A 27,725-nucleotide genomic window follows, 5' to 3' on the forward strand; every position below is an offset into this window, starting at 1 on the left:
AGGACACACAAGGAACAGTGGGAGGGCAGGGATGGAACCTCGTGCAGTCTGGCTCACTGTGCTCTTCATCCACTTTGTGAAGACAGGGGCCTGTCTGGTTTACTCTCCACGCTCTCCTGCCATCTAACACAGTCTAGGGCATCCAGAAAGTACTAGTGGTTAATTTTTTAAAATTCTCCTGAATAGACTCGCTTGAACCTGGGAGACAGAGGTTGCAGTGAGCCAAGATTGCGCCACTGCACTCCAGCCTGGGCGACAGAGTGAGACTGTCTCAAAAAAAAAAAAAAAACACCCAAAAAACAAAAGAAACAAACAAACAAAAAACTCCTAAATAAAAGGAGAGCAATTTCAAGTGATATAAAAGGAGACTTTAACATAAGAAAGTTTTGTGTAGAAGGGGAAAAACTTTTTAAGGCAGATTCGTTGCAATTTATGGTACTTCTTTAATCCTAAAAAAATCCGTATTATCCCATAATACAAATTTCCCTTCCCCTTTTCATCAGGCAGATTTACATGCTCTATCCAACTAACAACTAGTCGGGGATACCAGAAGCCGAGTATCTCAGAAAATGAGGTGGAAGAGGATAATCAGAAAAATTGCAAGTCAGCCATGGAATAAATTTGTGTTTATTTCACAATTCAATTTAATCCTCTTTACCCTCATCTTTTTTTAAAAAAAAATTATGAGCAATATGTGCCATTATGATAGCCATTAAGGGTGAAAGGATTAATTAAAACTATAATTATCTGATAAGACTAGCATACTGTCTAACCTGATTTAGAGAAAATTCATCTACTTCAACTAAAAATACTCAACATAAAAAAAAGGTATAATGAAACAAAAATTAACCCTGCAGGGCCTGTTTCTATTACATATTTTCTAAGTAACCTCAGGTATCACTTAAATAAAGAGTCACAGTGCATTTTTAATTTTTATTAGTAACAGTTCTGAGTACAAATAAATTTAACGACATTTAGAAAAAAAAAACAATTTACCCTGTAAGGTTTGTTCATAAGGAAAACCCTGTTTTGTACATTTTAATCTCCAATTTTAATGCTTAATATCATAATGCCTTTAAATCTATAACTTAACTTTAGGTTTAATTTTAATAATTCTGTCTTGTTGCATCTTGTTAAAGAGATCATCAGGTAGAAAAAAAGCAAAAAACTAATTTAAATGACGTGAATAAAAAACTTAACTAAAAAGTTTTAAAAGCCTTTCAAACAACCTGAAAATTAGAATACTTTTGGCAGAAAAATTAGCAGCTAGGAACAAAATTAACATTACGTAATATTTTACCAATAACTGCATTACAAATAATATTGTTTTACATATATTAGAATGATTTGCAACATATTATAGTAAATGGTTATACATATCAGACATACAAATCTATTAAGAAAACTTTTTAATATAGTTTAGCACTTTTGAGAGATTCTGTTCCCAATAAATGAAAGGAACACAATTTAGAAGATGACAGGTGGTACATCTTTTAATTGGAGACCTAACCAGTAAGTCTTGACAAATAGTCATGCAATGAAATTCAATAATATGCATTTATAAGAACTCAGAATAACACAGTAACTCCTTCCCCTCATCAGTATATATGACTGGCGTCAGAAATCATACTACGAGCAAATGCTAGTAAATTCTTGAAAAAAACAGCTCACTTTAGAATAAGTGCCAATCTAAATTTTTTATTCTTCCCAACACACTATTTCCACCACTCTTCATTTTAACAATGTTTTCTCCTTGGGTTGGTGGTATATTACTGCTTTTTAAAGACCAATCATACCCAGCATGATCCAAGGTCATCAACTTCTCTATAAGCTGAAGTGAATTACAAACAGCCAAAAGACCAATGCATTTAAACAGAAAACTATCCACTCTAGTCAACAAGGCAGAAGTCCTATGTCTGAAACACTTCTATCCAAAGTTGCTTTAAAACTAATCCTGTAAGTCCAATAGTATTACACTATTGTTGTCTCCTTGATTTGAGGACAAGTTCAAATTTTAAAAGCATTAACATTGCCAAATTATATTACTCTGGACATAACTGAACTGAAGATCTTTCTATAATATATTGGGATAAAGTTTTTCTATTCTTTGCAGTTGGTATGTATTTCCACTATTCCTTGCATTTGGCATGAAATCTTACACCCAGTCACTGAGATACAAAGAGTGTAGGAGAACAAGGAGAGGAATTACACTGTACCCAAGCTTCTGGGGGCTATGACAGAGAGCAACTAACTGTCCTTGCAAACAGAGAAATGTCTTCTGAACTCAACATAATATTCTAACAGAATTGTAGGTAAGTGATTTCAGTAAATACTGAAATTGGGAAATGAGTAGTGTTTAGCTGTGGGTACTTTCAGAGGAATGGGAAATCCCAGTGTTGTGACTGCTATCACTCAAGAGTAGCTTAGGACTGCCACGTAAGATAGGGACCCCTGGCCCTATCCATAAGGGGAACGGCCCCTAAGAAGCACTGGTTCTCCACCAACCGGAGCTACACTTCCCAACACAGACTTTCACCCTTAATTTTCATTCAACAATTAGTGGGAAGACTGTATTCAGCACAGTGAGAATATGATCAAAAATAAATACATAAATAGGAATAAAAGTAGAAAAGGAATACCACCTCCAGTGCAGTTAAACTTGCCATAGCACTGGATGAAGAGTTAAAATCTATTTCATTTTTCAAGACACTTTTTTATTTTTTGGTTTCATTCAAAAAAGCCTCCTTCATTCTTGGCAAACTATCTATGTGGTGTATGTATGATCTACTTCTTTTTAACTGTATTGTATTTAGCTATTAAAAATCATTCCTTAATAGGGACATTTTAGCATTAAAAAGTCTAAATGTTTATAATAAATACTGTATTAAAATATTTCAATATTTACAATTAGAAAAAATACATACTCGAGTCAGTCATCTCAGTGCTACTTCTTCAATTTCATCTTCTACAGAATCAACTGCTTTTACTGCTGGTTTATCGTCTGCATGTTTTAATCGGTGCCTATTTGGATTAAAACTTCTTCCTTCACTGAGGAAAAAGTCTTCATCTTCATCATGTTCTTGATCTCTGATGCCTTTATTCCCAGGGAGAAAATTTAGAGGGTCAATGTCTCCTTTACCGGAAGCCACAGAATTTGGGTCACTGCTTTTGGAGGAAATGGTGCTGCTACCACTGGCACCAAATAACTGTTCCATCAAATTAGCTTTTTTCTCTTTTCTTGTAATTAAATCTACACCATCTTTACTAAGTTTTTCCATACTGTTTCTTTGGAAATCCAAAAAACTACTTTTTTGACTAAATGGATTTGACCTCTCTGATGTTTTTGCAAATGAAGGCACGTAGCTACCAAATGCGAACTCATTAGGGGAGGCTGGACTTCTAACATTTCCTGAATTCTGACCTTCTCCTTTTGGAGTTGAGAAACTGATGTCTTGCAAATGATGCCCATTAAATAATCTCTCTGAGGATTCAGAGAACCTGTATGTTTTGGGGCTTCTCTCTGGGGAGTGTAGTTTTGATTCAAAATCAGGTAACAATGGCAAAACAGGATATTTTAGATTTCGAGAATCTTGGAGTTCTCTGTCAATTTCATTCAGTTTAGCAAGTAGCATTTCTCTCTTCAGTCTTTCTTCTTCCTCTCCTTGCAATTTATCCATATTCTGAATTGGATACATTCCTAGTTGGTACCTTCCAGTTTCCCACTCTGGCTTTTCTTCTCTTTCCAGTAAAGATGCCTTTTCTTTTTGCTTTTTATCAAGTTTTTCTCTTTCCCATTCTGTATGAAATCAAATTTTTTAAATGGGATTTTGTAACAGTCAATATTTTTAAATAGGAAAACTATCAACTTTCATAAAACCACCATATTTAATTTGGGTATTATAAATCAAGTGAGAAAAGACATCATAAATTTCATTTCTATACTTGATATTCTGGGATTAGAGAATAATATATTTAATACATATTGCATTTAAGATTCTCATTTATAAAAAAATTTGTTCTTTGAGATACTGGTGGGGAAGAAAGGTTCTTTGCCTATTTTTTATAACTAATATAATGCTGTATGGTGGGGATGGATGGATGGATGGATAGATGGAGCAAAGACTCTACACTTAAAAATAAATGAAACCTTTCAATGTCATATCCTGAGACAGACTTATGTGGTATTCTGACAGAAGATGCATTAACTTGAATCTAATTAAGAGAAAACTTCAGACAAACCCAAAATGAAGAACATTCTATTTTTAAAAATGGGTCTATATTCATCAAAAATGTTAATCTCTCACACACATTCTCTTTTTCCTTCCCCCTCTCTCTCTCTATATATATATGTAACAAAAATCTCTAGATTAAAGAAGACTGAAGAGATATGAAAACTAAATGCAACTCATGATCTGGTACCAGAGGGAAGAAAATTCTATCAAGAACAATATTGTATCAACTGACAAAATCATAATATGAATGATAGATCAGATAAATGTGTTGTGTCAAAGTTAAATTTCCTGAAGTTGAAAACTACATTAGAATACAGTCTAAGAGAATGTCCTAGTTTGGGGAAATATACATACAACTATTTAAAGGTATGGGCATGACACAACTCACTCACAAATAGTTCTTTAGCTATTCTTGCCACTTTTAACTTTGAAACTACTTCCAAATGAAAAAATTAAAAATTTTAAAATATGTAAGAACACTACAAGTATAGTAACTTTAGTAAATGGCATCTGAATTCTACTTCATCAGAATTTTCTGAATGCAACTTGTCCTTATTCCCTAACCCCAAATAGCAAATGACTTAGAGTGTTCAATTTTTTTCTTTCCTTAATAACATTATTCAAATGTGTATGGCTCCTGATAAGCCATCCCCTACCACTGTATCCACCTTTCTTTGTTCTACCTAAGCAATTCACAGTTAAGCTGGAAGATATTAGAAGATGCTCACTCTTTCTTTCTCTAGGGATGCTGACTTGTCACATGCTTAAACAAACTCTTTTTCTTACCATCCTCCAGCTTTTCAACCTCCTGTTTTACGACATGGAGTTCTTCATCTTTAACAAATTTTTCTTCTCTTTCCATAATTGGGTTTAGAATCCCTGCTTCTCCATGCCTGTCTTGCTTTTGAGATTGCAAGTCCTATTATACGTTAAAAAAAATGCAAGTTCACAAATTATAGAAAAGGGGGGGAACTAAACAACACAGATTTATCCATTAAACATGATTACCAACTAAGTTAAAAATTAATACAAATTTTCAATTAATGAATCAGTAAATCACAAGTTATCACTCCTTGAAAAATTCTTCAAAACCACACAGGATTATTTCCGTTAAAATTGTAAAGAAGCATTCATAAGATGTACTAGAACCAGTATAACTGAAGTAAAGCCAAAACGGTACATAAAATCCTGAAGAGACAAGTTTTAGAAGTATCCTTGCTTTGTGCATTTTCATCAAAAATCTGATTAATTCAGTTAAGCAGAAATGGCTATTCGCCAACTATGTGCATCAAGTGAGATGTTGTTGAACTATAACATGAGCAGTGACAATATTATGTCCAACCCCCCAATTAATATATTTTATAATCTTCAAATCAAATAAAAATGTTACAAACTTAAAATTCCTTGTTTCCTATGGTAATGTTCAAATATATGGGTGTGTGATTTTTCTTAATAAAAGTGAAATATCTATTATTAGTAAAGACTTGTCTAGTATCCATTTTCATCTTCTCCCTTTTAGTAATGGAATCCTGTGACTTTTAGCAGGACAGAGAGCTGCTTAGCTGGAGACTACATTTGCTACCCTCCCTTGCAGCTAGAAAGAACTAATGGAAGGTGAGTGGAAGTACATGTGCAACTTCAGATCACATTTATAAAACCAAATGCTGCTTGCCCTCCATTTCCTTGTTGCCCTTTCCCACAGGGTTGGAAAGCCAGTTCCAACCATACACAAGAGGGCTACACTCCTTAAAATGGAAGATCAACAAGACAGGGGGTGACTACCATGAAACAAAGCTGTCTACCAACTGTGAACTACCAACTCACTTCAGTCTATTACAAGAGAGAGAAATTTTTATCTCACTTGAGCCACTCTATTAAGTCTTTTTCCAATAGCAACTTAGCTTGTACTCTAACTAAGCTACCATTTGGTGAGGCCCTTTACAGTGGCAGGCTCAGTCTAAAGAGCTTTATAAATGTCATGATTATTTCCAATTTCATCTGACTAAAAAAGAAAAAGAAAAAAGAAAAAATTTCATTACTCATTGTCACAACCCTGAAAAGTAATCCACCCTCATTTTACACATGAGAAAGCTGAGGCTCCAAGAAGTCACACAACTAAAATGTTAGAATTTAACTAAAATGAGAGCTAACTCCAAGGCTATATACTCTTATACTCTTTTCACTATACCAGGTTTCTATTCCTTCTGTTGAATGTATACTGTAAAAAGACCTATATTTTAGTCCTTTTAAAGTTAACAATTACTTTGTTATTCCTCACTTTGTGATTTCAAAAAGACAAATCAACATGATCTAGTCTCAATGACAGCACAAATACAGAAACACAACTTAGCGGATACAACTAACTTGTCTGAATTATCAAACAAAAATAAATAAACAAATAAAAAACTAGAACATACACAGAAATCAAATCAGTTCATCCTTTCTGTTTTATACCTCAAGAAGAGACCTCAGGGTCACTGGGAAACTTATAAGGTATAAAAATATACCATTGTATGAAATACGCTAGGTTGCCGATACGTTGTTTTCTTTGGGGTTTAAGTTGTAAACACTAAAGATAAAACTCTCTTAGAGAAAGAGACTTTCCAGTGATTCAGAATGAAGGTCCTTTTAACTGAAAGTCCAACAGAGACCCCTTGAATTCCACTCTAATTTGAACAGGATAAGGTCAGATTCCACTGCAATTACCTTGTTCATTATTCAGTCAGTTAACATGTAAAATTCTCCTATATAGAGGACCAAAAAAAAAAAAATTAAACCTAGTCAAATTCTAACAAATCATTTGAAAACTACTATTACTTGCTACTAAACATAAAAGTACTGAAGGTTTTCCAAGACTATGTCGGTACATAAGAGAAACTTAGAAGGCAAATTCTTCTCTTCTGCCCCCAACCCAGGAAGCACAATCCATCATTCTGAAGCACCTGAAATAGGTGATGTAAACTAAAACAGTCAAGCCAAAGGAATTTTTTTTTAATTTTATTATCATTATACTTTAAGTTTTAGGGTACATGTGCACAACGTGCAGGTTTGTTACGTATGTATACATGTGCCATGTTTGTGTGCTGCACCCATTAACTCGTCATTTAGCATTAGGTATATCTCCTAAAAGCCAAAGGAATTTTACAAAATACACGATACCTCTTTCCCTTCAAAAAGGCTAGTTGTATATTCATATAGATATAGTACTAGCTTCATTACTGAAATTTTAAAATGTCTGATATTGTGTTTTTAGGAATAACTTCAGACCGAGTTTGGTACATAACAATACTGCTAAACTCACCAAAGTAAGATGTCCTGGTTCTTCCCATTTGTTTTCGTAACACATAATTGTTTCTGGTGTTAAAGGATATTCTTCTGGCTTGAAGTCTTCCATGGTTTGTACTCCTTTTGTACACAGGTCTGCAAAATCACTCTGGCATGCAGCTACAGTGAAAATTATTTTTAAAAAATTATTACAATGAATAATGCTAAAATATATGGAATTCAGCTGGCATGTATATATATATATATATATGCATGTGTGTTTGCATATACATGTACATTTATATGCACCACTTCATTTAACTGGAGAATATATATATTCACCTATATATATTCACTATATAAATATAATGCATGTTTTGCTCAGCTTGGTTAATACTCACTATTACTATTTTTGTTTCTAGGATTTACTGGCAATTATATGATTTGGGGAGAATTCTGACTATAAATGCTTTAAATTTCACAACATTTATACTTTAAAATCTTGCAATTCACATAAGAGGGAAATTATACTTTTGTTAAAAAAGAAAGTAAAACTACAAATAACAATACAAAATACTTATAGGTGAAATCAACTGACAGCTAAGATTTACTTTATAATACTCTGCAGAAAAGTAAAAAAACAGATGAAATAAAACTGGTAAAAAGTATAACTGTTAAAGCTACATGATACGTAAATGAAAGTGCATCATATTACTCTCTCTACTTCGGGGTATATTTGCATATTTTCAAAAACATTAAAAAAATTATAATAAGGAAATTTCAAAAAGTTATGTAAAACAATTTTAACAGCGTCACTTCAGGGGAAAAAACGGAGAAAACAGAAAAGGATTTCTGAAAATTATTAGGAAATTTAAATTGCAACAAATACATTTATTTTAAATATATTTCAATGAGGTTCTTTTCCTTCCCTTCCATTTCAGAATTATTGTACTATCACTAAATAATAGCAATAATATCAGTTTTTGAACAATCATATTTACCATACCATTTTTTCTTAATGCAAGTTCTTTCTCTTTATTTGGAGAGGACTTTGGCAGACGATTAGAATATATATTTTTTATATCCAGTTCTCTCTCCTTTTCCTGAAAACAAACGCAATACAATTAAGGAAGTAGAGCCTCTGCTTAAAACAAAACAAAACCCCTCACTTTGTCATCTGGTATTTTCTTACCATATTGAAAGTTACCTGGTTCAGCTTCCTTTTGTAACTACCAAACTATAGAAAGAAATGTCTCTAGCATACTGAGGTTAGGACAGAGCAATAATTTTCCCTAAAAAGTCTAATATGTCCTGGAAATTAAAAAAATTAAGGCAAATTTCATTTTCTACTCATTCTTACCGATACAGCTAGTACTGTCTTAACTGAGACACAGAGACAAATAATTTAGTTAGTATCTCTCAAATGTAAGTTCTGAAATATTGATGAGTTAAAAATTAGACCACTCTTTCATACACAGGCATACTTGACCATTTTGGGGCTGTGGCTTTTTCTGAGAATTTGATTAACAAAAAGAAAACATAAGATAATATATAATTTTGCACTACGTTACACAAAATTTTGTGCAAAATTTCATTCTATCTAGAACTCATTGATGACTTCTATGTAGAATGAAGAATACCTGTTTTAACAAAATTAAATAATTTGAATACTTTCTCTAAACACTGTGAAAATGAAGGGCATCATTTGAAACAACTTCAAAAATAATAAATCATTGCGTGATCTGAGGAAAAACACTGAATTATTCAACCATGCAACACAGTGAAGCTCTAGTTCCCATAATTTTCTTCTATGATTTTACAATTTACTTCAGTTACATCATTTCTATTGGTGTATTCAGTGTTTCACCTTTTTTGTTTTTTGTTTTTAATTTCACTTTGTTATAGTAATTATACCAACAAACCTTTTCTAAGTGCTAAATATCAGAATTTTGTAAATTATATTGTACCAACTTACAAATATGAATAGTAACATTTAGTGTTTTAAAATATTTAATTTTCATCTAATACACATTATGGAAAACAATGCAATTTAAAATACTTACCTTTAATTTGTGATATAGTCGCTGTACCTCCTTTTGAAGAACTTTATTTTCATCATGAGCCTCATATGCCCTTTTCCTTTCAGCAAGCAACTGTCGTTGGAAACTGTTAGTACTCAGTTCAAGGTTTTTCGATAGCTCCTATATGTATAAATACATAAAAAGCAGTCCTTTAAAAAAAAATTCCAACAATGAAACATAACACATGGCAGTGTCAAAATGATGTTTTTAGTGGTATTGTCCAAGACCTACAAATCAGACTGGGCATAGTATTCATGTACATAAGCTGGGAAACAGATTTATCAACAATTTAGTAAGGTATCAAGCCTGTTATTCCCATCTTTGCTTTTCATAGTAATTTGTAAATAAATTCTTAAGGCTGGGATGGTGGCTCATGCCTATAATCCTGCGCTTTGAGAGGCCTAGGCAGGAGGAGCACTTGAGACCAGCCTAGACAACAAAGCAAGACCCCATCTCTATAAAATAAGAGTTTAAAAACTAGCTGGGCATGGTGGTGCATGCCTGAGTAGTCCCGGCTACTCAGGAGGGTGAGGCGGGAAGATCACTAGAGCCTGGAAGTTTGCACCAGTGAAATGAAGCCCTGGTAGACAAAACAAGACTATCTTAAAAAAAAAAAAATCTTAAGCACACACACACTGCTTGGGCAAATAATAAGATACCAAGACAGATAAAATTACACAGCACTACCAAAGCTGCGGAGAGTACCTAGAGTAAAACATCTCTAGATAAAAACAATAGCCATTTCCATCCATGGTCTTCAAACATGTCCCATCAGGTTTATAAAATAATTTATGTTAAAATATTTTCTTTTAAAATAACTTGTCAAGACATCATTTCTAACTTGCGGGCTTTTTTTTTTAAAGCATCTTATAGATAGATAGATAGATAGATAAGATAGATAGATAGATAACAAATATAATAAATGTTTATTATAAGTATAAATAAAATAACAAAGAAAAATAGAAAATAAAAAGCAGTTACAATCTCATTACATTGTGATAATCACTGCCAACATTTTCATGTATATAATTTGAGACTCTGATATATCTTTCTCAGTAAATAAAACCATAAATACCTAAGTCAATATACTGTAATAACACAATCTTTTTCAATGGAATAGTATCGTACTTTACAGATTATCATAATTTAACTAAATTCTGCTGTTCATTATTAGGGTGCTCCAATTTTTCCTAGAGTGAACATCCTAATACATATAACTTTAATCATGTATTATTTCCTCAGGGTAAATGTTAAGAAATAAAGTGTCTTAGACTTTATCTAAATCAAGAACTCCTGACCTTCGAAAGGTCCCATTAAGCAAATGAAAAGATAAGCCACAGACTAGGGAAAATATGTGCAAATCCCCTATCTGCTAAAGCAGGGGTCCCCAACCCCTGGGCTGCAGACTGCTATTGGTCTGTGACCTGGTAGGAACCGGGCTTGCACAGCAGGAGGTGAGTGGCAGCGAGCAAGCGCGAGCATTACCACTTGAGCTCTGCATCCTGTCAGATCAGCAACAGCATTAGATTATCATAGGAGCACAAACCCTATTGTGAACTGTGCCTGCGAGGGTTCTAAGTTGTGCTCTTCTTATGAGAATCTAATGCCTGATCACCTGAGGTGGAACAGTTTCAGCTTGAAACCATCCCCCTCAACCCTGTCCATGGAAAAATTGTCTTCCACGAAATCAGTGCCTGGTGCCAAAAAGGTTGGGGACCGCTGTACTAAAGGACTTGTATGAAGAAATGTATAGAGTTATCCCTCTGTGACTGTAGGGGATTAGTTCCAGGACTCCTGTGGATACCAAAATCCAGGCATACTCAAGTCCTGCAGTCAGTCCTGTGGAACCTGAGTATATAAAAAGTCGGGCCAGGCGCGGTGGCTCATGTCTGTAATCCCAGCACTCTGGGAGGCTGAGGCAGTGGGATCACAAGGCCAGGAGATTAAGACCATTCTGGCTAACACAGTGAAACCCCCTCTCTACTAAAAATACAAAAAATTAGCCAGGTGTGGTGGCACGTGCCTGTAGTCCCAGCTACTCGGGAGACTGAGGCAGAAGAATCGCTTGAACCTGGGAGGCAGAAGTTGCAGTGAGCCGAGATCATGCCACTGCACTCCAGCCTGGATGACAGAGCAAGACTCCATCTCAAAAAAAAAAAAAAAAAAGTCGGTCCTCCGCATCCAAAAGTTTCACACACTGCAAATACTTTTATTTCTGCATTTGGTTGTGGAATGTGGAACCTGTGGATATGGTGGGCCTACCGTGTTTATTGAAAAAAAAAATCTTTGCATAAGTAGACCCACTCAGTTCAAACCCATGTTGTTCAGTGGTCAACTATATATTACATCCAAACATCTGTATCTGTCCCACAAAATTCAGTAACATGAAACCAAACAGCTCAGCAAAAAAAATGGAGGAAATATGTAAACAGATAATTCACCAAAAAGATATCCAGAGACAAATGGGCATATAGAACAATACTTCAATATCGTAAGTCATAAAGGAAACACAAATTAAAGCCACAATAAAACAATGCTATTTATCTATCAGAATGTCTTAAACTGGAAAAACTGAGCATACAAAATGGCAAGGATGAGTAGCAACCAGAACTCTCATACACTTTTGTTTTGGGGATGTATAATGGTACAACCATTTTGGAAAACAGTTGGGCAGTAAAACATACATCTACTATATAACACATTCATTCCACACTTAGGTCTTTACACAGGAGAAAGAGAAGCCAGTGTCTATACAAAGACTTCTGCATGAATGTTCACGGCAGCTTTATCTGCAATAGCCAAAACTGGAAACAATCCAAATGTCCATCAATGGGATGGATTAATGGATAAACAAAATGTCATATATATGTATACAATAAGGGTAATTACCACTTAGCAATAAAAAAGAATGAACAATTGATACTTGCAACATGTCTGAAACTCAAAATAGTTTTGCTAAAGAAACCAGGAATAAAATAATACATACTATATGACTCCACGTATATAAAATTCTTAAAATGCAAAGTAATTTATAGAAACAAACATTAGATTAGCTGAGGAGTAGTGGGCAGGGATTGATAAAAGGGGGAGGAGTACAAAAAGGCATTAAAACTTTTTATAGATAATAAAAAACAGTAAAAACAAGTGTGTAAGTTTTAAAAAATGAAGCTTCTGGGTTGACAGACATTAGTACAATTTCAAGGTTTTGAAAAACATTACCAATATGCCCTTAGAAAAGGCTGTAACAATTTACTTTCTCTTTGAAAGTTTAGTAGCCTTTATTTCACTAGATACTTACAATAACAGGATACTGTTAATTCTTTAATCCATCAGATTGGCCTAAAGAAAGATACAATTATTTTAATTTGTTTTTCTTTGATTACTACTAAAGTTAATTGTCATGTTTATTGCCCATCCATATTCTTCATGAAATGTTTTTGTAATGTAATAAGAATCTAAAAGGTAATGACAAAATGAGGAAAAAGCAAACTGAAAAACAAAACAAGCAAAAAAGTTAAGAATTTTCCAGAATTGAAGATATAATGAGAGATGAAGTTGGAAAGAGCATCATGATAAATACCGGATCAGAAAAGAATCATCAATGGATGCTAAATTTTCATGAGGAACAAGATATTTACATATTCTTAAGGCAGCGCCACATAGACTGCTTATTGATTTCACTATAAGAGGAAGAACAGTTAATGTATAAATGTTAGACAAGTTGAGCAACACTTTGGCTAGGAGATCAAAATTAACATTACTAGTGAAGGTCAGGCGACATCATGTGGCTCCAGATGTGATACCTTAAGAAGGAAAATAATATCACCTACTCAGTATTCGCACCAAAAATACAAAAACCTCATCTATACACAGTGAAACATAAGAGAAATACGAAGTTAAGGATATTCTATTAAATGAAAAGGGGTATGGAGCTGTATGCTTCAAAAAATGTGAATGTCATAAATAAAAGAACAACAGTATGTGGAAATGGTCCAGATAAAAGGAGGCTATAAAAGTGGACAATTCAGTATAATACTTGACCCTAGACTGGGTCCCACTGGAGAACAGAAAGTACTATAAAAGATACAATGATGGCCAGGTGCGGTGGCTCATGCCTGTAATCCCACTTTGGGAGGCCGAGGCGGGCAGATCATGAGGTCAGGAGTTTGAAACCAGCCTGACCAACATGGTGAAACCCCATCTCTACTAAAAATACAAAAATTAGCCAGGCGTGGTGGTGCACACCTGTAATTCCAGCTGCTCAGGAGGCTGAGTCAGGAGAATCGCTTGAACCCGGGAGGTGGAGGTTGCAGTGAGCCAAGATCGTGCCACTGCACTCCAGAGTGGGTGACAGAGTGAGACTCCATCTCAAAAAAAAAAAAAAAAAAAAAGAAAGATATGATTAAGTCAACTGATAAAAACTGTACTACAGACAGTAGATTAGAGGAAATCATTATGTAAGTGTAAATCATAGTATAACCATAATTTTACTATGGTTCTATAAAGGGCATAATCCCTATTCTGAAAAAATACACACTGATGCATTTAGGGGTAAAGAGCATGATGTATGCCAGTTACCCTCAAATAGCTAAAAAAAAAAAAAAAGTATGTGTATATATGCATATGACAGAGAGACCACATGAGAGAGCATGCATGCATATTACAAGACAAATGGGATAAAATGTTAGCAACAGACGAATCTGGGTAAACTGTATAGGAGTGTTCTTTGTACTGTTTTCAGATTTGCAATTCTCTGTAAGCTTGAAATTATTTCCATATAAAATATTAATTTAAAAAATACTATCCCCCCTTAGATATTTTGGAGCAAAACAGGAAACCATTAAACTCAATGAGAACGCGTTAAAAAAAATACCAGGGCTAAAAAATACTTAAGTTCCAAATGATAATAACTGTCAACCTGGAATCCAGCAAGACCCAGTGAAATTATCATTGAAGAGTGAAGATAAAATACATTCAGACAACTACTAAAAAGTGTTGCCACTCAGAAGCCCTCACTTAAACATATATTTCAGTAAGAAAGGAAGTGAACCCTGAAGGAACAATAATGAACAATGGTGACACGCAAGAAATAATGGTAAACTAAAAAATACTATTAAAATATTAAGAAGAAATTTTTTAAAAATTAAAAATACTGTTAAAAATTAAAAGATTAAGTAGAAAAAAAAAACCAAAAAAGCAAAAACAAACTCCCAAATGAGGAATAAATCCAGTTTTCAGTGGTGAAATCTAACAAATTTTAAGAAACAGATTATCTGCAAAAGAGAACAGAAAGGAAAAACTCTATGTCATTTTTGATGAGATTTTTTTATAATCTTCATGTCAATAGTGGAAAAATAAAATTGTACACCATTCCAAAATATGAATATTGTTGCAAAAGTCTCAAACAAATATTAGCAAAAGGAATTCAGCAATGTGTAAAAATTGCATCACAACTAAACAGCACCTATCCCAAGAAGCAAAGAATGAGAGTAGTTTCACATTCAAAACAATCCATGATTTAAAACAAAAACCCTAGCAAGCCAGTAGTAGAAAATTTCCTTACACATAAATACACACACAAATTCACAGAAAAAGATCCAGAAGGATACATACTAAGACACTAAAAGTGGTGACATCTGAGTGGTAAGAATGAGAATGTTTTCATTTTATCTTTTAATTTTTCTCTAATTAAAAATATATATACATGTACTACTTATAAAAAAAGCTTCTAAAATATGTTTAAGTAAAAATTAAAATGCTTAGAAAAAATATATCCTACAACTTCAAAAGAGTAGTTACTTCTGAGCAAGGAGAGTAGAAAAAGGATGTTTGGAGAAAAGATACAAGGAAACTTCAATGTAAGATCTTAATCTCAGCTTATTTTAGCAAAATAAGATCTAAAGCAAAAATAGCAAAATATCAAGTAGGTACATGAATGTTTTAAATATTCTTTTTCTGTATATTCAAAATATTTCATAAAAAATATTAGAAGTACTTTAAGAAATTAAAGAAACAATCAATAAGGAAGAAAATGCAAATAGTAGTTATCTTCGGCTGGCAGGACTATGGATATTTTTGCCCCACTTTTTTTTTCCTTTTTTTTAAATTTTATTTTATTATTATTATACTTTAAGTTTTAGGATACATGTGCACAATGTGCAGGTTAGTTACATATGTATACATGTGCCATGCTGGTGTGCTGCACCCATTAACTCGTCATTTAGCATTAGGTATATCTCCTAATGCTATCCCTCCCCCACTCCCCCCACCCCACAACAGTCCCCAGAGTGTGATGTTCCCCTTCCTGTGTCCATGTGTTCTCATTGTTCAATTCCCACCTATGAGTGAGAATATGCGGTGTTTGGTTTTTTGTTCTTGCGATAGTTTACTGAGAATGATGATTTCCAATTTCATCCATGTCTACAAAGGACATGAACTCATCATTTTTTATGGCTGCATAGTATTCCATGGTGTATATGTGCCACATTTTCTTAATCCAGTCTATCATTGTTGGACATTTGGGTTGGTTCCAAGTCTTTGCTACTGTGAATAGTGCCGCAATAAACGTATGTGTGCATGTGTCTTTATAGCAGCACGATTTATAGTCCTTTGGGTAATTTTTTCCCCACTTTTACTGTAAATTTCAAAACATCTTTAAACAAACATGTTAATAATACAATAAAATTTAAAATACTTAACATTTTTTCCAAAGGACATATCACAGAATTCTGTCTTGTTAATGGAAAGAAATAAAGGATTAACATAATTTAAAATTTTTGCAAGCAAACACAAAGGATAAGTTATTTTACCTTCATTTATTTTTTATTAATTAGTAAAGGATTATAGATTTAAATAACAATATTGCATTTGTTAAAATAAGTCTATCAATGTCAGCTGTTTTAACATCTGTTCAGTGTTGCTATAGCTCAATTCTAAAGATTCAGATCCTTGTGTAAGCAAGGACCCTGCAGGTCACCAGTCCACCTTATAGTAATACTTTTTTACAGTATTCCTAGAAGGTAGACATTGAATCTGCACAAATACTTCAGGAAGCAGAAAGCTTGATAATGCAAAGAATACTGGTTTCATTATTGGACAATTCCAGTTATTAGGAAGCTCTTTTGAATGAGTGGAAACCAGTTTTCTAGTAACATTCATTAGGTTTGTATTGCCCTCAGGAAATAAATCCATTTCTCCTGCTCCATGTGACAGCCCTTTAAACAATGAAGTAAGTTACATTTTTCCTTATCTTTTCTATGATTCTGTGTTTCTTCCACTGTTTCTTTTATGTCAGCTTTTTGACTCCCTGGTTATCCTGTTTGCCTCCATATGTCAGTTTGTTACCTAAAATCTGGTACTTGTTATTAGATGTGATCTGACCAGTAAAGTTAGAGTTATTATCACCTCTTAGGACAAAGGTACCACCATAGTGGGTTAACTTCTTCCCTTCTGATTTTTTAAGTGGCCATACAATTATAGGTTCATATACTTAAAAAATTACGCTTTAACTTCAATTACTTTTAACCCAGGGTTCCCCATAGTGTACACATAAAATAGATGGAAAAACTTTGAAGTGAAACAGTTAACCTGACTAAATTTTATCTTGCTTATTTTAGGCCAGATTTTGAGCCTAGGGGGATCAATCTTGATCTTGTCATCCATCAAATTCGTTGGGCCTCCTATTTGTGAACCTGTCAAGAACATATCCATCCATTCATTCTTTTAAGAAACACTAATTTTATGCCAGAGAGTGCCAAATGTTGCAAATAAAAAATTAAATAAGACTTGTTCTTGCTGTTAAGGAGCCTGATCAAATTCACTGATAAATATGCTGAAAGGAACAGAGCCTATGAGAGCACTCGAAAGCACCCACCTAGAAACCTTCTCTCCAAATTGACAGCTATTTATTTACCTGCACCCTTTGGGTACAATTACTGATCCAATTGTAAAGCTTTCTAACACTATTTTCAACCAGTCCATACTTCTCCATTAAAATACAAACATGAAAGGCTTACTGAATTTACTATATAGTATCCATATTATATCCACTATATGCTAATAGGTACGATATAGTTATATACTATATTGTATATAGTATATTGCATATTCTATATATTAATATATTGCATATACTATATACATCTATAACTGTATAGAATTCTATAACTGTATATACTATACTGAGTTCTATATAGTTCTCTATCATATATAGAGTTCTATATAGTTCTCTATGTATAATATATAGAGTTCTATAACTGCATATTCTATAACTGTATAGTATAACAGTATAGTACGTAGTATAGAATACAGATGTATAATATATAGTATATACACATAGGAGAATATAGTAGATAGAGCATATTTTCATGCACCATTCTAGCAATCCTAAGCAGGGGGGTGGGGGGAAGAAAGTAAGAATAGTTCTAAGTAAGCAATATTTTCCAAAACATTTAAAAACCTGGTAGAGATTTTCATCAAGCTCACTGATGGATAATTTCTAACACCTACCTCTGTTTACCTCGGAAAACACTGGTATTTGCCTTTTTTCACTTTCTCACTTCTCCTAGTCTTCCTAACTCTCCAAAGTACAATGAGAAAAGCTCTGGAATCACATCTGCAAGGTTCTTCAGTCCTCTGGAGGATAATTCATCTGAATCTGGAGACTGAGTTCATTTAAATGAGCTATCTATGTCTTACTATTTCTTCATCTGCTTTGAGCAGGACAAGATAGAGGCAAACTCATAATCCAATAGTTATGCTTCCTCTGTGCATTACAAGTCTGCCCTAAGTAATGGACCTTGTTCTTGTTCTAATGAAACCTGTTTTCTTTAAATAAATCTGTTTCCTTTAAAAATCTTAAGCCTTTCCTTACCCTGAGCTTTTGTCTTCCAATATAGATTTTACTCCACAGTATTTACTAGTTAGCAACAAAAATAAAACAGATTTTAGAAGTGATTTCTGCTCAGCAAATGACATATAGAGAATTAGCATGATGACAGACTTTGAAAAAACAATTAGTATCTTTTACAGTTTTTAAATCATTTTATCAGAAGATGCTGATAAAATAACCAAAATTATAATATTTTAATTCCTGCTGTCATTTAAAACTATGAAAAAACACAAAATATACTATTATAAGAGGAATCTATGACTCAGCATTTAAATGTGATAAAATTCCAAGGATTTTACTAAAATGGTAAAAAAAAATAGAGCAACAGAAGACAGATTACTGCAATTCTACTCCCACACATGAGCTTCTAGTGACCTATATGATTCTTTTTTGCTTTGTTTTGTTTTGTTTCTTGAGACAGAGTCTCACTCTGTCGCGTAGGCTGGAGTGCAGTGGCATGATCTTGGCTCATTGCAACCTCCACTTCCCAGGTTCAAGCGATTCTCCTGCCTCGGCCTCCCAAGAAACTGGGATTACAAGGTGTGTACCACCACACATGACTAATTTTTGTATTTTTGGTAGAGACAGGGTTTCAACATGTTGGCTAGGCTGGTCTTGAACTCCTGAGCTCAACTGATCCATCTGCCTTGGCCTACCAAAGTTCTGAAATTATAGGCATGAGCTACTGCACCCGGCCATGACCTATCTGATTCTATGTGACCTAGAAGAAGGCAAATAACATCTCTCAGTTTCCTCAACAGTTCAATGTTTGAGTTGGACTAGAGAGTTCCCCATGGAGGTGTTTCAGACGTTGCTTCAAGTTGTTAGGCATGTGAGTTTCTGAAGTCCCCTCTGTAACATAACTCTTCAATCACTACCACAGAACAATTCAGTTTTATCTGCTTGCCTGTGAAGAACTGCCAAAATTTGAAAAACCAATAGACCAAATCAGTAGTTTCAAACCTTTTTTAAAAAAACAGTAGAACTCTTGAAGTCCACTGAGCTCAAATTGAAAACCACTGCACTAAATTATTTCCAGGGGCCTTTCAAACTCAAGAATGCTACCATGCTTTAATGTATTTACCTTTAATTGATGTACTTTTAGTATATTTCTCTTTTTCCACTCATATATTAGGTGTCCAGTAAGTACCAAGCACTGAGCCAGACTCATTATGAACTTTATCCCTAACCCTATTTACGATCACCTGCAAACATATACAGACTGGAAACTAAGGTTCAAATAATTTAAGTGGTGTATCACACATCACAAAGCTGGAATGGTGTATAACCAGAATTTGAAACTCTGTGTGTGTGTGTGTGTGTGTGTGTGCGCGCGCGCGCACGCGCGCGCGTATAAAGTTCCACTCAGAACTTAATAGGTTAAAGGGTAGGTATTAACAGTCTAATTAATAGTCTAATTAAAATATAAGCTAAAATTTTTAAAATCTGACCTTGAATTCTAAGCCAATAATTTGTAACTCAACTAAGTTAGCAAAGTCCATCAATGTTTCCGTATTAAAGATGCTTTCATAAAAATGCAACTGCCTAGGGGATGGGAAACAAAAAATGTAAATGCTCTAGAATTTCCTGGAATGATAATAACCACAAGAAAGGCCAATTTAATCCTCCCAAAATGAAGAATTTAACTTTGATCCAAGAACAACTATCATCCAGTACCACTCTTTAGAGTCCTGATATTAACAAATAGCCAAAAATGATTTTAAAATGCTCTACTGACCCAGGGACTTCCTCTTCCAGGCTTTTTCCATTAGTATACTAACATACACATATAAAAACTTACGTTTGATGCTTTGCATCTTTTATACTACCTCAAAACAAAAGCCAACATATATATTAATGTTAAAAGAATAACTTTAGACACATTAGCAGAGTTTATTTGAGCCAATTCACAAACTGGGCAGCAACCAGAACCAGAATAGGTTCAGAGTGACTCCAAGGCTGCCAGATGGTCAGGTAACATTTATGGACAGAAAAAGGGAAATGACATACAGAAAACACAAGTGAGGTAAAGAAACAGGTGGGCTGGTTACAGCTTGGTGTCTGCACTACTTGAACATAGTTTGAATAGTTGGCCACCGGTGATTGGGTGAACTCTGTGACTGGTACAAGAGTATCTAACAGTCTGTTTACATATCCAGTTAGATTATAGGTCGCTACGTATGGAGAAACTTTTAGGCCAAACTTAAAATATGAAAGAAGGCAGCTTTAGGCTAAACTTAAATTTAACATTAATAAGGAAAGGGTTCATCATATTATGATATATCTACACAATGGAATAATACGCAGCCTTTAAAAAGCATGAGACTGATTTTTTCGTGTGTGTGCAAAAATACACACACATATCTATCTAAATATATGTATATAACATGATAATATGTAAAAAGTGCCAAAATATACTTTTCAGTGAAAAAAATGTATTGAACAATGTGTATGGTACGCTCCCATCTGTGGTAAGAGAATGAAAAGTGGACATTAATATATAGATATGAGATTGCACACATAGCAACAATTTCTTAACAGTGACTGTTTCTTTGGAAGGGGCTTGCAACGCGTAGCCTAGAAGGGAAACTGATGTTTCATTGTCTATCCTTTTGTATTATTTGAATTTTAAGCCCTGTTTTAGTGCTTGTATTACTTTTTCAATGGGAAGGTTATCTTAGATATTAACACAAAATTGCCTTAACAGTTGTTCTACCTAAATGGGTAGTTTCTAAGGACACTGCAAAGTTTATTTTCTGAAACTGTTTTAAGCTTTACCCTTCAATCAAAAATCTCATAATTTCATTATAAATCTTCTCCCTCCAGAAAAGGTAAAAATATACATAAATAATAAAATCTTTGATTATACAATAAAAATTAGTAGAATCTCAATGAATATTTTATCTTCTAAGCAATTATTCTTTTCAACAATAGGAATTTTTCATTTCTCCAACATTAAATAATAGATATAATAAGGACTTAATTGGGGGCATAAATATAATTTACCATGTTAAAAACACTTTTTGCATATGAAAGGTTTGAAAGTATGAATTTAGACTCATCAGATTTCAGAACGGAATGTCACCTCAGAAATCATTCCGTTTAATTTCTCAGATGAAACGACTGCAACCTGGAGATAAGGAGAACTGTACAAACTCAGAGTTAGACAAGAACAGGGCTAACCTGGTTTGACCATTATTCTGTCCTAATTAGCTTCATTTGTTAGATAAATGCAGAACAGGTGGAAGAGGCAAAGGCAGGCTTCTGGATTTGGGTTTCTGAAGGGTGAAAGGGCAGAAAAACTTTCAGAGCAGCTTCCAAGCCACTAGAGCAAAATATAGCAGGGAAAGATAAAGGAAAGTGATCCTACCTGGCCCAATACTAGACAGTTCACTTCCAGTTCTGAATAAACTAAGAAGAGTAAAGGGAAGATAATGCTGTATCTAGGAAGATAAACTAGGAAGAGTAAAGGGAAGACAATGTAAGTAAAGGGAAGAATTTCAATTCTTACTTTTGAAAGTGGTTTACATGGAAGCAATCAACAAGCAACACTTATAATACACCTACTCGAGGGCAGCTCTAGGGTCAAGAGAATCTGAATACCAATCTCTTATAGTAAAATCTACTAAAAGAAAAAAGTTTATTCAAACTTCCTTTAATAGCTCCATTGATACTGAGCTGTATGATGATACTCAAGCATTCCCCAAAATCTTTAGAAATTTTTTAAAAAGTCTTAATAGTTTCTTTTTGTTTTTCTAACAAAGTAATTCACTCTGTGCCAACTTAATTTAAAAAGAGTTGAATTTTTGTATGTACTAAATGTGTACCCTACAGTTTACTAAGGTCCTTTTAATAATAATGTACATAATATCACATTTATGATCTTTTCATAATGCTTGGAAGATAGTTTCCCATTTCATGATTATGGTTTCTTATGATAGTTACCTTCCATGATATTTGCTTTATGACACACTGTTGGTCACAGCTATGACTGATCTGCTATTGCATCCCTGATCAGGAATACAACCCCAACAGTAAGTCTTTCTTATAAGGAGTTAGGACAGAATTGATGCCTTTACTTTCACCCCCTATTTGAAGCCAGTCTCTAGACCACTAAGAAATGGTGCAGTCTTGCAGTCACTAAAAGAAACTGCATATTAGCCGAACTACTAATGAAGTTTCTAACAAAGAACTGCCTATGTTAAGTCAGTGATTCATAAAGAATGATGTGAAAACCCTTAAAGGTCCCTGAGACACTTTGGAGGGTCTTCAAAGTCAAAACTATTTTATAATACTAAGATTATATTTGCTATTTTCACTCATATTGTGTCATGAATATACAATGGGGTTTTCCAAAGGCTCCACTGAAACATATACATGTTTGGAAAGTCTGTATAACTCAATGAACCAGTATTTTCCAAATGACCAATGTGTGATGTAAAACATCCATTGAAAGACGACCAATGAATGTTAGTGTATCCAAATACAAAACGCTCATTAATATGGTTTCATATTCCTCCATTGCAACTAACCATTAAGAAATCACTTGTTAAGCTTTAGCATAATACCAAAAAAGAATATCCAGTTACCTGAAAAGGCTACCAAAATACTCCTCCATTTTCTAACTACTTTAGACATCTGTGTGAGGCTCAATTTTCTTCATACTTATCCATCACAACATAATGCAACAGATTGAAGCAGAAGCAGCTATGAGGACCCAGCTGTCCCCTATTAAGCCAGGCATTAAAAAAATTAAAAAATAGAAAATTATGCACTCTTGTCCTAATTTATTTTTGGTTTGGGAAACACAGATTTTTTGTTAAAAGATATTATATAATGAGCTGCTTATTACTAAGTGAATTAAGATAAATTTTTTAATGTTCTCAATTTTTATTTCAAATGTGCTAAATATACATAAACAAAAGCTGGGGGGAGGTGTCAATAATTTTTAAGAGAGTATAAAGGGGTCTTGAGAGCAAAGGTTTGAAAATCACTACTTTATATAACTAAAAAATGTTTTTCTTCTATAAAAGTTAGGCTGTACATGTGTTAACGGTTTTATTTAAATATTGCATGGCATATGTATATGTATGGTAGATGCACCTGACAGGAATAACTGAACTTAAGCACACCTTGAGAATGATCCTGTACGGCAGACACACCTGAATGTGTGTTCACAGTTCCAAGCAGTGGCCAACCCAAGAGATTCATTCCTTACCTGTGAGGAACATCTGAGTCCCTGGCCTGTCCCGTGGAATGCTGGCCATACAGGGAATCCAGACTCTTTGTTTTGGGTTAAAAGAAGTTGCCAGGTGGAGGTTGTTAGGGAGTGGAGGTTAAGTGAAAATGCTATATAAACTGCATGCTTTCTGCAAGAGGTGGCAGTTCTACTGTCCAGCCCACCACCACTGGACCAACCTGTATGCAAGTTACCCTCAGTAAACCTTATGTCTCATTTGCTGGCGCTGGATCTCTTTTTCAGACTCTTGAACCTGGTGCCATTCCTGTGGAAGTTAATAGGTATCCCATGTGACAAAATATTAAATTGAGGCTGATACATTGACAGGATTTTATTCAATAAATTTACCGATATAAAAGCCAAAATAAAGGTATAAAGTCAACTCTAAGTAAGGAAGTAAGTATACACACTGAGGTAACTGTCTGCCCTTTGTACGGAGCTCAGGAAGTTTAATCCCATCAAGTATTTCTCCATCCCTGGTCTATGGCCCGGAACTAGGGCAAACCACATCTTACAAGATAGGCTGTAATTTCTGAAGGAAGACAGACAACTGTCATCGTGGTTGTCCCCATAGATACCTTTGGCTGTTTGCCTCCCTAACCAGTTATCCATTTCTAAACTACTCCGTTCATAAATTACTAAGATTCTGTGCATTCTGTCACTTCCATCAACGAACAAAATAAGCCTGTACCAAACTTACAGGTTGATGTCCTGGCGAAAAGTTTTTCACAGCTCAGCTAGTTACAGATAACCCTGAAGACACTTCACCCCACCCCCACCACCCCCACTTAAGAAGGAATTGCAACTAGCAAGAAGAATGAGTTGTGGCCTGAAATCCTAGAATGGGACAAGCTATAAACAAATAAACAAAGCTGCTTGCCACGATTTCCAGCTTTATCTTAAAATAAAACAAAAAGTTACAGCAAAAGAAAAAAAAAAAACACCACCACATAGACAAATATCCTTACTAAAGAACATCACAGAACTTAACGATAACAAAGATCTTTACTAAGATTTTACTGTAATTTCAAGGGATACCCAGGATTTTCTTAGGTTTTAGTTAATTTGCAAAATGAAACATCACAATCAAGCTTCTGTTTTTTCCCCTTAATCAGTTAGTGGTTTGACTATAACTGAGTTAGAAGAGAAAGGATCAATAGTGTTGGCTGAAGTAAAATTTGAAAAATAAAATAAGGCACAAAAACAAATGCTAAATTTTGCAGTAAAGTAAGAAACTCAATAGTAAATATTTCAAATTCTGGATTGACTGCTGAGATCATGAAAGATGTACATAATGGGTTAAAAACCAGAGGCTGCATTTAGGAAGTATGAAAAAGTAGGTTAAAAAGTAGAGAACAATTACCCTCAGGTGGGCTGCGCTGGCTACACTCCCCCCATCCCCTCAAATAACAAGAGAGCTACTATAGTACAACAGCTGATATGAGGTTATTGGGTTAAGAGAAGTAGGTTTATGGCTGGGCGTGGTGGCTCACACCTGTAATCCTAGTACTTTGGGAGGCCGAGGTGGGTGGATCACCTGAGATGAGGAGTTCCAGGCCAGCCTGACCAACATAGTGAATCCTGTCTCCACTGAAAATACAAAAATTAGCCGGGCATGGTGGTGTGTGCCTGTAATCCCAGCTACTCAGGAGGCTGAGGCAGGAGAATCGCTTGAACCCAGGAGGTGGAGGTTGCAGTGAGCCGAGATCATGTCACTGCACTCCAGCCTGGGCAACAGAGTGAGACTCCGTCTCAAAAAAAAAAGTAGGTTCATAATAACATATTAAATATTGATTCCAACATAATGTCAATTATAGCAGAAATGAAGCAGTTTAGATGTACCAACCCAACTTTGAGGTATAGAGCAGATAAATCCAGTATTTCTAAAACTTGGGAGTAAATTTATAAAACCAAGTCATTCCTTGGTTTGCATAAAACATTCTTAATCCCTTGTGAAAATAACTTTTACAACAAAAATAAGCTTTGACATTCAAAAATAAAAGTTCAAAAGTAATTTTCTAATTCAGTAAGAATTGAGGCCATTTAAAATTGCTCCAAAGGAAATAAAATATTTAAGTATAAATCTAAAACATACACAGATTTGTATCCTGAAAATTACAAAATAATGAGGAAAAAAATCGGATTCCCTAAATAAATGGAGACACATACTATGTGCAAGATTGGAAGATTCAGCACAGTAAAGATGTCAATTCTCCACAAACTGATCTATGTTTAATGCAATTCCTACAAAAATTCCAGGAAGATGTTTGTAGATGTAGACAAGCTTATTCTAAAATTTATGTGGAAAGGCAGAAGATCAAGAGTAGCTAAAATAGTTAAAATGTTTAAAATGAGGTATAACATGAGAGGAATCAGTCTCTCTAATTTTAAGGTTTATTATGGATGCTGTAGGTAATCAAGATTGTATAGTAACAACAAAGGAATAGACACACAGATCAACAGAACAGAATAGAGACTATAGAAATAAACCCATAAAAATATGCCCAACTGACAAAAGTGCCAAAGCAATTCAATAAAGGAGGGATATCTTTTTAACAAATGGTGCTGGAGTAACTACACATCCATAGGCCAAACAAACAATAAAGAACCTCAACCTAAACCTCACATTCTATGCAAAAATTAACTCAAAATGAATCATGGACTTAAGTGTAAAACATAAAATCATAACTATTTTATAAAACACCAAGTGGTATACCTTAAAAATAATCAATTTTTATTTGTCAATTATACCTCGATAAAGCTGGGAGATGAAAAAATAGAAGAAAGTCTTTGGAACAAACAGGCAAAGACAATAGGGATAGGTGACGTGTCAGACTTGACACCAAAGCACAATCCATAAGAGATATATCTGCTAAACTGAACCACATCATAATTAAAAATTTCTCCTCTGAAAGACACTGCAAAAAGGATGACAAGACCAAGCTACAGAATGGGAGAAAACTTTTGTAAACCACATACCTGACAAAACCCTTGTATCTGGATTATAATAAAGAATTCTCCAAAAATAGATAAAGCAAACAATCCAATAAGGAAATGGGCAGAAAAATGCACAGATCTACAGATGGCACATAAGCACATGAAAAGATGTTCAACATCATTAGCCATTAGGGAAAGGCAAATTAAAACCACAATGAGATGATGCTACATACCTATCAAGATGGCTAAAACTTTAAAAAGTGTTAACACCAAATGCTGGCAAGGATGCTGAGAAACTGGACCACTTATACACTACTGACAGGACAATAAAAAATGATACCACTACTTTAGAAAAGAGAATGTTCTGATGATTGTTACAAATGGAAAAAACAACAACAAAGAAAAAAATACAAAAAAAAAAAAGAGAATGAAATGGCAGTTTCTTACAACACCAAACATACATTTATCATAAAACCAGCAAGTGCACTTTCAGGCATATATCCCAGAGAAATTAAAATGTATATTCAAACAAAAATATGCACATAAGTGGTCATAGCAGTTTTATTAGTCAAGAGCCCAAAACTGGAAACAAACCAAATGTCCTTCAACAGATGTACCATAATACTCCATAGTACATCCATACCATGGAATACTCAGGGAAAAAGGAACTATTGATATATGCGACCATTTGAGTGAATGTATAAGCAGAATCTGCTAATGTCAAAAGGTTAGATACTGTGTGATTCCATTTATATAACATTCTTGAAATGACAAAATTAGAGAAATAATGAGCAAATTAGCTGATGTCATAGGTTAGTGAGGGGAAGGCAGGAGGTAGCTGTGGCTGTAAAATGGTAAAATACAAGGGATTCTTGTGATGGAATTGGTCTATATCTTGATTATGTTGGTAGTCACACGAATCTATACATGTGATGAAACTGCACAGAACTAAATACACACACACGTAAAACTAGTGAAAGCTGAGTGCAGTTGATGAATTCTATGTATCACGACCAATTTCCTGGTTGTAATATTATAGTTACCCTATATATTTTTTACAACTGCATGTCAATCTACAATGA

At 34.2% G+C, this 27,725-nt stretch overlaps 1 protein-coding gene across 4 annotated transcripts in view; it reads right to left on the reverse strand.

Annotated features, from left to right (window-relative positions):
• Window positions 1-919: 919 nt before the first annotated feature.
• LCA5 (lebercilin LCA5) overlaps window positions 920-27,725 on the reverse strand; it is a 52,695-nt gene continuing 25,889 nt past the window's right edge. For 2 of the 4 annotated variants that reach the window (XM_004044322.4, XM_063707720.1), the window contains exons 4-8: window positions 9,560-9,697; window positions 8,503-8,599; window positions 7,534-7,676; window positions 5,019-5,151; window positions 920-3,796 (exon numbers count right to left, since the gene is read on the reverse strand). In XM_004044322.4, the coding sequence (XP_004044370.1) occupies window positions 2,934-3,796; window positions 5,019-5,151; window positions 7,534-7,676; window positions 8,503-8,599; window positions 9,560-9,697 (1,374 nt within the window). In that variant the 3' untranslated portion in view covers window positions 920-2,933. The remainder of the gene's footprint in view (window positions 3,797-5,018; window positions 5,152-7,533; window positions 7,677-8,502; window positions 8,600-9,559; window positions 9,698-27,725) is intronic. The other 2 variants (XM_055391965.2, XM_063707721.1) reach the window with 1 other exon arrangement.

Source organism: Gorilla gorilla, chromosome 5 (genome assembly GCF_029281585.2).
Source record: "Gorilla gorilla gorilla isolate KB3781 chromosome 5, NHGRI_mGorGor1-v2.1_pri, whole genome shotgun sequence".
NCBI lineage: Eukaryota > Metazoa > Chordata > Mammalia > Primates > Hominidae > Gorilla > Gorilla gorilla.